The sequence below is a fragment of the Merops nubicus genome, unplaced genomic scaffold (genome assembly GCF_000691845.1).
Source record: "Merops nubicus isolate BGI_N331 unplaced genomic scaffold, ASM69184v1 scaffold13587, whole genome shotgun sequence".
Classification (NCBI taxonomy): Eukaryota; Metazoa; Chordata; class Aves; order Coraciiformes; family Meropidae; genus Merops; species Merops nubicus.
Window position 1 is genome coordinate 1 of NW_008619654.1, and position 12023 is coordinate 12023.

Consider the following 12023-nt stretch of genomic DNA (forward strand, 5'->3'; position numbering starts at 1 on the left):
CCTTCCCCTTCCCCTTCCCTTCCCTTTCTTTCCTCCTACACCTTACTTTTCTTTTGCAGTTTGGAGAGTCACACTACAAATACAATAGGGGAAGTCACACACTAGTAAAACCTGATTTCAGAAGTGTTTGACCCCTGTCACAGAGACCTTTGTGCAGTGCTGCCAGGACCATGTGCAAATGCCCAGAAGGAGGTGTGGTCAAAACAACAGAATCCTTGTATTTTCCACTCTTGGGAGTTCAGCCTTAAAGGAGGGAAATAGATTAATTCATAGCTAAAATATTTATGTCTGGACTGGCTCCTTCCTAACGGACTCACAGAACAAATCTGGAGAGTGCAGAGTACTGCTGTGACTCAGAGTACAAACTGCAGCAATAAATTAGTTATGGGTCTACATATAATTATTAGAGGGTTTTGTGGCAAGGTACCATTAAATATTACAAAAAAAAAAATTAAAATATAGTATGCTTTAAAAACACAGTCCCTCTGTTTGCCATTAGAAGTCAGCACTTGTCTATAGTTGTAGCACATTAACATGAAAATAATTTGGTTTATCTTGTAATTTCAGGAGTTTTTGTGATAGAAGTTGCCAAATAGTCATTAAAACAGTTTTAAGAAGCAAAAGAAATAGTAAAAAAGAGAAAGCATTTGTAATATGAAGGAAAGTTGTTCCACACATATTTGTTTTCCTCCCACGCTTACAGCTAAATATTTTTTGTATTTATCTAACCAAAAGACACTCTGAGCTACTGAAAGATAGATTAATTGGTATGTATTTCTAACCTATTACTCTGAATTGTCCAAAGTTAGGTTTACCATTTTTTTCTAGTGAGTACCTGCTCCAAAAAGAAACACTGAAAACTTATTTGAAAATTAATCTCCTAAATTATTCTATTGTTTTTTGTTAAAGTGACAAGATCTCAAAGAGAGCTCAGTCATATAAGAGAGCTAGAGAAGGTAGAGCTGCTTGTGCCCTATGCTGTTTCAACACGCCCTGTGCTAGAGGTGAATACTGAAAATCTCTTTAGGATATGCAGAAAAAGTCATAAAACCAGTTGTGGCAAGGTAATGCAGACAAAGCTTTTGAGATGCATAATTATATACATCCTGCTTCTGATTTTGTTGTAAAAGGACTAAAGCCTTGAAACATTTCTGCAAGATGCACACATCTCAGTGTGCTTTCACAGATGAGGAAACTAAGGCAAAGTGAAATCTGTAAGGCTTCATCAAGGTCACAGAGCAAATAAGCACTGGAAATGGAAATTTAATCTGTAATACCATTCCTATTTTGTAGTTCAACAAGTAATGTTTGTTCCCTTTCTAATTATTTTTTGACATGCTAAAAATCCGATACCTGATGAGACAGTTTTAAAGGAGGTAATAATTACATATGCTGAAAATAAGCACATATATCAATGTTAGAACATCTATCATTTTTATGATAATTTTATCTGATTTTTCTGAATTACATCTGGTACTTACAAAACAATTTTGAAGGTTAAAGTCACAATTTTAATAATGCCTGCTCATTTCAATTTTTAGTCATTTATTCAACATTATATTACAACTTTTACTCAAAGGAGACAGTTTTGTTCATGAAATTTGGGAAACATATTGCTGTTTTATAATATGAACAGATAGTAAGCTGAGCTGATACTAAGTAAACTGTTGAGGTTTTTCTCATACCTGGAGCAAAGTGCATGTATCACGTCACAATTATCACATGGCATCGTTCTGTGGTCGTGCTTCATTTATTAAATTGCCCAGCTGTTTGATAGTTTTCTGAATAGATGAGTCATTCTTTTTTTCTTTTCAATATTAAGGGTGTTTTGAAAAGGAGAGACCAAATTCAAGGCGAGCTCGATTCCAGAGTTGATGCTTTAGCCAATAAAAGGACAGAAAAGGATCTGGTGAGTATGAAGCATAAGCTGAAATCTTGCAGGCCTTATTCTAAAGGCAAAAGGCAATCCCCTGAAGCAAGCGTGCCTTCTGGAGCCTTTGTAACTGGATGGTGTCTCTACAAGTCTCATAATTATTCTGAAAAGGTTTGGTCTTTGTAGCTATGCATGCCAGGCAAAGGCCATCATCAGAAAGATGCAGAACTTCAGTAGGCAGGCTGCTGGGGCAAAGGTCTGGGAATTGTGGGTGATCACTGTGTTTTGTCAACACAGACTGTACCACAGCTTATTTTTAGCATTTCTGTTTACTACCACACTGGGAGTTAAAAGCAAGACTTGCTGCAGTGCTCTTGTAGCTGCTGCTCCCTTGATGCAAGAGAGGGAGAGGAGGTGGTTAGAATGAGCAAAACTGTTCCTCAAACTTGCTTAAAATTAAAAGTTCTGCCTAATGTTCGTTCAGGTTTCTGTCTTACCTGGTTGGACCCAGGGATTTTTTTTTTTACTTCCAGTATGACACCTTCATTCATTCGAGTGAAGTCAGACTGTAACTGGTAGCCCATGGGGCCAGGTATCCCCAAAACCATCAGCAAGGCTCAGTGGGCCAGTTAAAAGGAACTTCTGGCATTAGCATTTTTTACATTTTTGGTTAAGTCTCCAGCCTAAATAATGTCCTTTTAGCACAGTGTTAACACAACGTGTTATACAGTATGAATAATATATTTAAATGACTAAGTAATAATAACTTTTTAGTACATCGATGGAAAGTCCTTGACATTTCAGATACCTTTTATTAGGTTTGTCTTAATTAGCTTTCATGTAAAGGTGAGCTGTTTAGATACTTTTTGGTACTTGAATTGCATATTTTTATTTGATTTCTGAGCTGAATAAATCATAATATATTACCTCTGTCTGGTATCTGCAACAATCATATCTGTATGGTATGTTTTGCAACAATTTGCCTCTGTGCACTCCGCTGGGACAGTAAGTAAATGCCTCTGGTTTTGTTTTATCCTGAAGGAAAAAATTCTGTTTACTTGTATCTTATATTGTCCTCTCATTTCACTGTCTTTGTGTTCTTTAATCTCTTTTTGAGTTCCTGCTTCCTTTGCCACCTCTCCTGTCCTTCATCCTTAGTTTACATGTGAAGTTTGAAGCTCTTATAAAATGCATGGGGGATGCAACTCCTCTGTTTCTTATTTGTTTCAAAAACTCCTGCTTCCAAGAGCCTGATTCTCCTTGCAGTCTCACGAGAGCAGTAAAACAGATGCCTGTCAGTCTAATCTGATCATAAAATCCTGTGTTTTCTAATTGAGTAGCAGCTGTATCCTGAAGACTTTTTCTTAATTAGAAGTTGAAGGCTTTTTCTATTAATGATAGTTTGGCCACAGAGAATGTTCACTGCTATTTTTAACCGTTCATGCAACTTTTAACTGTTTCCTTAATCTGTTTTTTACTATGTTTTAAGTTCTATTATCTGTTGAAATATTTTGCTGACATTTCTAACCAGACTGATTGCAGAATAAAAGGTGATTGTAACACAGGTACTGTTGCTGGAACTGGTGTCAAACACTGAGTTTGGCTGTATTTGCACATTTCTGCTCTTAAGCAGAACTCATGTAGCTTCTAATGATCTCACAGATGTCAGATTGAACTTGTCAGTGCAATCTAGCAGCCAGAAATTCTGCTGACAATGAGTGGCATGAACTCTAATCTCATTTGAAGTACATTTCCACCATAGATAAGGAATCTCAGACTGTCATTAGAGCTGATAAAAGGCTGTGGGATCTTTAGCATTGGTCACGGCAAACATTAAATGAGTTAACAAACAGGAGGTTACAGCAGGAGAATGCAAAACATCCCCAAGGTCAGTGCAGCTGAAATAGGCCGCAATTGCAAATTAAACCTTACAACATGTTGGGCTTATTGGCTGGGAATTTTTTTTTTTTTTTCATGAGCTGTGCTTCTGCCATTTAGAAAAGCTGCTTGTGGTGGTGCTAAGAAGCCAAAACTTTGTCTCCCACTAGAAAATTTAGTCCATGAAGAAGGCAGTTTTCAGGATATGGAAGATTTGAAGACTGATTTTGGATGCAGGCTCTGACAGAGATACATGGGAGCACTCTGGTGTCCTCCTGCTTATCTAGACCTTTCTTACCTCCAGAGCTCTGGCTGTAAAGATGTGGGAATCTGTGGCTGCATTGCTTCCATGCTTCATTCTGAAGGTGTACAGAGCAATGCTAGTGCATTCCTCTGTGGTTTGAGAGTTTTTAACAGTTTTTGTACTGCCACTAGTGTTGATAGTAATTTTGACAAAAGGTTGGTGTAATGTGCTCTCACAGAACCAGATAAGCATTAAATGCTAGCTTAAAGATTCTACTGTTCAGGCTTGCAACTGAATAGTAAAGAGAAACACATTCTGAATATCTGTTATGTTTTAACTCTAGGCTAAACAAGACTACTATCACCAAGCTGTAGGATTAATTCATGTAGCAGAAAGAAATCCATGCTGTTTTGCTTAGTGAGATAGTGTAAAATGCTGTGTCACTTACCAGGTAATTTGGCTATTGGGCCAAGTCTCTGGCTACAGGTTCACATCTGGCAGCACTCTGCCCGAGCAGTGTCTGGCTCCCACCTCCCTGTCCCACAGTCGGATGTCTGATTAGCACTGAACTCCCCTTCTCTGGCCATCACTGATGTGAGATTTGATTTACCACACGAGCTGCCTCAGTGAGATCAATGTAAGAAATGGATTCAGAATCATATTTAATTTTCAGGATACACTGGAACAATTTACACCTTGTAAATGAGGAACACGCTAGGTAGATGTTTTTGTTGAGACCAAGCCATTCTTGATTTCTGCTATCATGGCAGCTGAAGAGGGTGGCATTTATGTTTCTTTTCAGTTGTGAAAAAGTTGATCTTAAACCTCTCTACTTGAGAAGACTAATGAAGACTGGCACAACATTGTCTTTAGACCTTAAGTCCAACCCTCGCCTTGATACAACACACAGTTTCTTTTGGGCTTTAGAGGGTGATGTTTAATCCACATCTCCAGGCAGGCATGTAGAACAGAGTCTGCCTGTCCGCATCACATTGTGACTACACTGTGGAAGAAATTCGTAGTTCCTAGAAAAGGCAAGACAAAAAACAAACTGTAAAATGTCTTAAAGATATGAAGAACAAGATAAGGGTAAGCTGCTGCAGCCAGGACTTCTAAGCCAGAAAAGTTCTTTATGTGTGTAGCCTAGCTCATTCCTATAGAGGGACTTTTTTCTTGCAAAACCAGAAAATGGATTCAACTGCCTTTCCTATTCTAAATCACCTAAAAATATTCACTGTTTTCAGTATTCCATCTGCATTCATTTTTGGTATTTGAAGGAAAGGCAATTAACTTGGAACATGCCCAAGACAGCAAACTCAGCTACCTGTAACTCCTTTAAAGGGAATTTCCCCACATTTAATCTTTGGATTAACCTTTTCATATTGAATACATTGTTGGTGGTTGAAATTACCCTTGTCCATAGTTCGATTACTGGTCTGACTAGATAATTGAACTTGGGCTTTTCAGTAAAGTAGAAATAATATATTGCATATTGTTCTTAATTAATAGCCAGTATTTCATTAATCTAGAAGTGTGGCAAGGAAAATCAAGAAATCTAGTCTAACTAAAAATGTTTATTCCTTTGTGTATGGCAGAATGTGGAGAAAATCAATTCAGATTAAAGTTTCAGTTTTACTAGCTATGGAGTTTTTGGCTACCTTAAGAGCTGAAGGATGTATATGAAATTGAGCTGGGACCTGTGGTTTGTGATTTAAGCACTGGACTTGGGTTCTGTGACCATTTCAGGCAGTGCTGCTTAGTTTGTGTCTGATGGCAGCAGGACTGGCAGCTGGTGCACTTGTACCCTCTCCTCCCTGCCTGGTTCAAGCTGGAGTCTGTGCACCAACGCTTCCCTCATCCTGCTCTGAATTTCAACGTGCCTGCATTCTGCCAATAGCATAAGAATTCTCTGAAAATCCTGGAAGTTAATCCTGGAATCCTGAAGTTCCTATCAATGAAAGGACCAGCTCTGCAGAGAGCAAGAGGAGCTATGCAATTTTACAGGGGTGTTGTATGAGGAAAACCCAGTCTGCGTGACAGCAGAATACAAGGAAGAAGACAAAGCTCTACAGGATTGCAATGGGAGCAATACAGGGAGATCAGCTTTTCCTGCTTGATGTTCCTTCTTGGCAGTGTTTCTACCTGACCCCCCTCCTGCTCACAGTCGCTGTGCAGTCCCAGCACAGTCCCAGCACATGAGTTTGCACTGGAGCTGCAGATGTACCTCGTTCTGCGACCAGGTGCCAGCCAGAACTGACACAGCTGATTAATAAATGACAATAGGTAAAAAAAAGTATTAAGAGGACTAGAAGACTCATTAATGAGAGGCCCTCTGTCTGCTTATTCATTCCTATTAGTTGAAAAGTCAATTTGTTCATCTACAAAAATTAGAAACAAGTAGTGTCTGTAGAGTAGTCCTCAAGGTTTTTGATCTGGATTGCTGTGAAAGAGTTTCTTCTCTGCAGAAGTCCTCTAGTTTAACTTCTTTCTCTACTGCTGCACTTCTCTCTCCCTTATACAGTCACAGAGATGAGTGCCAGAAGAAAAGATGGCAAGATGACAAGCAAGAAATCAGAAAGTTTGTGCTTTTGATTTCTGCTTTCTTCTCCCCATTCTGGTTTCTCCTGAGGTTATCAAAGGTTCTGTCAGGGTTTTCTCAGTTCTTCTGGCCAAATCTAATTTGTATAGTTGATTCTGCTTCAGTAAAGACCTCTGTATTTTCTTTTTAAATGCATTACTGTCAAGTGCTAATGGAAAGGTGCCAAAGTCTGTAATTTTTCAGTCAATAAAAATATCTTCAACAATACTTTTATTCTGGTCTAGAACTTCTGTTATTCATGTTTCAGAAATTGTACCGAGTTATTAATTAAGAATAAAATTTAAATTCATCCCTGGGAATGATGTTCTGTGCTAAGTTAAATACCAACCTAAGTTCTGCTGTGTACTTCTCTGCAGTACAATCACTTGATTTCAATCACTTTTGAAATGGTGACTTTACTAATATTTTTTAATGTTTACTCTTCATATTTAGTTCTCAGAAGAGATTGGGAAACTTGAAGACAAAGTCGAATGTGCCAATAATGCTCTGAAAGCAGACTGGGACAGGTGGAAACAAAACATGCAGTGTGATATGAGATCAACGTTCACTAATGTGGCTGAGAATAATCTCCGGTATTATGAAGAGGTAAAACATTTTCTCATAGTAATGTTATTTTTTCATTTGTTATTTCAGTGAAGAAGTCCACGGGGTGTCTGTAAAGAGAAATTTTTGCATTTGAGATCAAACCTGTATTAGCCTCAGATTCAATTTTTGTGGATAGAGGGACAGAGGGAGGCAGTTATCCTGAATTTGACATGTTTCAACCAAAACGTATTTTCTTTATGCCCAAGTGGTTGATCCTGAGTTCATCATCAACAGAGGGCACTCTTGTTTTACTAACCACAAAAATTTGGAACATACTTTTCCATTCAACGTCAGCTGCTGTATTTCAGTTTAGAAAGCTTTTGCTGTTACTGCATGAAGAAGCCCTTTGGAAAGCTCAAAACTTGTGTAAATGGTCTCATATGAGGAAAACGTTTAAATGTGATTCCATTTCAGACAGCACATTCAGGAATTCCTTGTTGTTATTTCTCTAAGGAATTGTCTTTCATTAAATAATCAAACTTTACAAGGATAAAGAACAGTAAAACTTTGAGAATTTCAATAGGAAAAGCTTATTGCACTTCCTAAAAAATACAAATGCTGCATGTGTATACAGTTAATAAATTTAATCTCTTTTAATTGAAACAACTTCAGAAAGAATGAAAAGATATTGAAATTAAATTTTTATTTTCAACTCAAATGCCACAGCTAATATCCTTGGTAAGAATTCCCCTTTACAAGAATATATACTAGGAAAGAGAACCTGAAAACATAAACCAAAATATTTAAGGATTTTGTGAAGTTTCTTCATATTGATTGAAGTGTGCATTTCGAAAATATCCCAGATGTCTTGTTTGGTTTGATGTTTTTGGTTTTTTTTTTAAGAATTTCTCCTTATTCTGGGATAAAAAATGGAATAAACTAAGCCATCTATTAATCGTAAGTTAGTAATTTCACAGATATGTTGCTATCTGTAACTTTCAATCCTGCATTCTGAACTTTTTATGGGTTGCCCGTTAGCCAATGACTGTCCTGATTTTACAAATCATTTTGTTAAAACATAATTGAAAAGACAGAGCTCTTGATCATCAAGTCTAATTAATTAACATACAGTCTGTGAGATGCGTGGACATTGACAATCTGTTGTTGCATATTAAGATCAAAATATTTTCTGCAATCAGGCAGCAAGCTTTTGGCATCATCTCACATCTTCCTCAGTTACTGATGATCTCTGACTTGTGTATCAGCAATACGTATGTTAAAATGATGCTAAATATATTGGAATATTTTGTTAATGAATGATTAGCTAAATTAAAAGACAAAAATAATTCTTTGGTTCTCTTTCCTGTCTAGAAATCAGGGAGGGAACTACTAGAGAGAGTACAGTGGAGGGCTACAAAGATGCTGAGGGGACTGGAACATGTCTCTTAGGAGGAAAGGCTGAGAGACCTGGGTCTGCTTAGCCTGGAGAAGAGAAAACAGAGGGGATCTCATCAGTGCTTATAAATATCTAAAGAGTGGGTGTCAAGAGGATGGGGTCAGTCTCTTTTCAGTATTGGCCAGTGATAGGACGAGAGGCAATGAGCACAAGCTAGAACCCAGGAAGTTTGACCTGAACATAATGAAAAAGGAAAATCTTCTTTATTGTGAGGGTGACAGAGCCCTGGAGCAGGCTGCCCAGAGGGGCTGTGAAGTCTCCTTCTCTGGAGACTTTCAAAACCCACCTGGACGTGTTCCTGTACAAGCTGCTCTAGGTGACCCTGCTTTAGCTCCAGAGCTCCGTTCCAACTCCAACCATTCTGTGCTTCTGTGATTTGCTGAGTTAGAATTTTAATCCAGAACACCAAAGCTTATACTGTACATGAAACTACTGTCATTAAATCACAAACTGCAGGAAATGGCTCAGATCTCTGTAACTGACAGTGTTTTTTCTTGAATAGCCTTTGAAATACAGGACAAATTAGTTTATACCGAGACATTATTCTTCGTTGGTGCTTTTCTTGAATACTGAAATCTGCATAAAATATTTTTGCTGTTATATCTCAGTAGATCCAGATTTTAGACAAAAACACCTTATCTTACCGTAGCAGTAGAAAACATTGTGCTAAAAGTATCACTCCTTGTTTGCACAGTGAGAGCTTACCATTTTTTTCCTGTTTTATCAGAAAATCATTACCTTAATCCTGACATTCAAGAGAACTTGATAATATTTAGATGGGTAGTTTTGATATAAAATATGCATGTTTATCTGAGACCTGTGGTTAATGCTGACAGTTAATTATTGGAGAAGTGACTACTGTCAGAGGCCTTTATATTACAAACTACAGGTATGTAATGCACTCCTGGAAACAGCAGAAAAAGAAGCCCTGGCATCTTGTTTCGCTGTTTGGAAGTGAAACTTCAGGAAGGAAGCTAGAAGCCCGAAAATCAGAATATGATTTTCATGCTTTCAGTAGAAAACAAAATCCTATGTTAAAGATAATAGTTTGAGTCTCACTCATTAAACTCATGTGTAAACACAGTGCCTGTTACATTCTTTCTCCCTTGTTCAGTCTTTGCTTGCATCATCAACGTTCTCCCACATGTCCAAAGTCAAATAACTCGTCCATGCTTTTGATGAACTATTTGATGCTTTCTAAGCCCTTCTTTGTACCTTCCCTCATCTTATTTCTTGCTCTTTTTGTTTTTTTCCCAAAGCATGTTCTGTGCATGCTCCCAGACACCATGAACATGATTCAGTTGCCCAGCTCTTCTGTCCACCTCCTGCAAGGAATCATCTCCTGCTTTCTAACTTAGTCACTACCTGCTTCTCCTCCTTTACACAGCCTTCTGCACTTCTCCCCTGCCAGTTAACCACCTAGTCTTGCCTCTCCACAAGCCATGCCCCATTCCCTTTTCTATGGCAGCATTTCACTGTGCTCCTCATTATTCCCCAGTTTTGATGACTTTATTTCCCAGGTGTGCAACCTAACCAGCAGTGTTTCCTGTTAGTGGCCATTCTCTGCACCCCTTAAATTTCTGAGAACAACAGAGTAATGAGAGACAGAAATCTCATGTTTTCTGTTGGCTTTTGCTGTAGGGGATCCAGTCCTTCAAGACTGTATAAAAATAAAGCCAGTGTGATCGAATACAACATAGCAATGTGTCAAAGTACACTAAAATTTCCCAAGTGTTACTTTGTCACAATATGGAGAAAGAGTATGAACATAGATTTGTTTGCATTTTTTCTTAACTGTAGTTGCCTAAGGATTCTGCTGTCAACTTGTCAAGCATTGCTTAGCTAGCATTAAAGAGTATCACTCCCTTAGCTGAATTAATGTTCACATTACATGAACTGCTACTTTAAGGTGTTACCTGTAGTTATATTGCTTCAGATTTACTTATTCAGAACAAGTAGAGGTATTTCTGTAGCCTTCCAGTTCATTGACTATCTGCACTTAATATACTTCACCAAGAACTGTTCCTTTGTTTCTCCAGCTATGGAATCACCAACCTCTCTGTTTCTCTCAATGCTATGGTAACAAAGATGCTAATTAAAGCCCAGTGTTGCAAATTTTTAGGGTGCTTCTACACAGACCTATTAAAATGAAGGGCTTCCTGTGATAGTGTACAAGCTACGTTATAATACATTTAAATATAATGCCATTTAGTAGCCAAGAATTACCACTACCATTTTGTAGTCATGTAGCTGGTCTCAAGAGTTTATTAAAGTTCTCTACTTCTTTTCTTTGCTTCTGGAAGAGTTGCATACATGCTTAACTCTCTCTGTATTCCACGAAGGCTTAAAGCCAGTAACATACTGTATTAATAATGAATGTAAGTGCATTGCTAAAATATGGAGGATTTTCTGAAAGAGTATGATACGGTTTTAAATTTTTTAAAATTCAGAACTTTACTCCTTTTTCTGAACAGCATCGATTTCTTTGCCTTACAGAGAGGAGTGCTTGAATGAAGTATGTATTAACAGCATACCATTCATTTTATTCCTTTTCCCCATGCCTTAGGTGTGACACTATTATCTGAGCTCAGACACCTTAGACCAGAACAGCTATCTCCCAAACAGCTGAGATCACAAACTGTCCACAGGGTGGAGCTTACAGCTGAGAAAGGTGGTTGTCAACAGGACTATTTTCATTCAGTTAGGTACAGATATTCTGCAGAGCCCTAAAGATGCAGCATGACTAAAACCAAACGAGATACTAATTATTTGTGGTGCTATCATTATTTAGCTAGCATGTCTTAAGTGTTCCTGGTACAAATTAGCAAAATGAAATCCAGCAATGTTGAACTCTGGCTTCAAAAAGCAACAGCAACTAAACATTTTTTTTTTCTTATGTGTTTACAGGATATTTACAGCATCAAAGAAACACTCTAATTTTTCTCAGCAAATAATTTTGTTAACCTACTAAAAAAAAACCACCAGAATAAGTGGCTAGAATTTGCAGCCCAATCCAAAGACTAGTTAGACATTATAAATCCAGCAACTATACCAGAGTTTGGTTTTCCATGGCTCATGAGGCATTCACAGGAAGACTGGGGTTTATTCATAATGTCAGATGATTCTTAATTAATTTTGGCGCTGAAAGAATATACTTTTTCTTGTGCATGGATGAGCCTTTGTGTTGAAGTGTAGCTTCTAATTTTTTCTCTTGTCAAACTAATCCCATTAAAACTTTGCAGCTTAATCAGAAGAAGAAGATAAAGTTATCTTTGATATAGTGAGATTTTTGTTGGTATTGACACAAGTTACCCTTTTTCAAAAATGTAAATAATTTTCTGATTTTCTTAACTATTTCAAGTATAATTTAGTTTATTTCTGTGACTTACACTGTTATAAAGGCATAAGCTGATCCAAAAGATTCCTTAGGACAAAACAATACTCCTTC

The 12023-nt window shown here is 37.6% G+C and overlaps 1 protein-coding gene across 1 annotated transcript in view; it reads left to right on the forward strand.

Moving 5' to 3' along the window:
- The first annotated feature begins 1789 nt into the window (after positions 1–1789).
- Positions 1790–12023, forward strand: part of LOC103776362 (sorting nexin-7-like) — a 14378-nt gene continuing 4144 nt past the window's right edge. Inside the window, exons 1-2 of the mRNA XM_008943871.1 lie at positions 1790–1909; positions 7027–7179. Of these exons, the coding sequence (XP_008942119.1) occupies positions 1790–1909; positions 7027–7179 (273 nt within the window). The remainder of the gene's footprint in view (positions 1910–7026; positions 7180–12023) is intronic.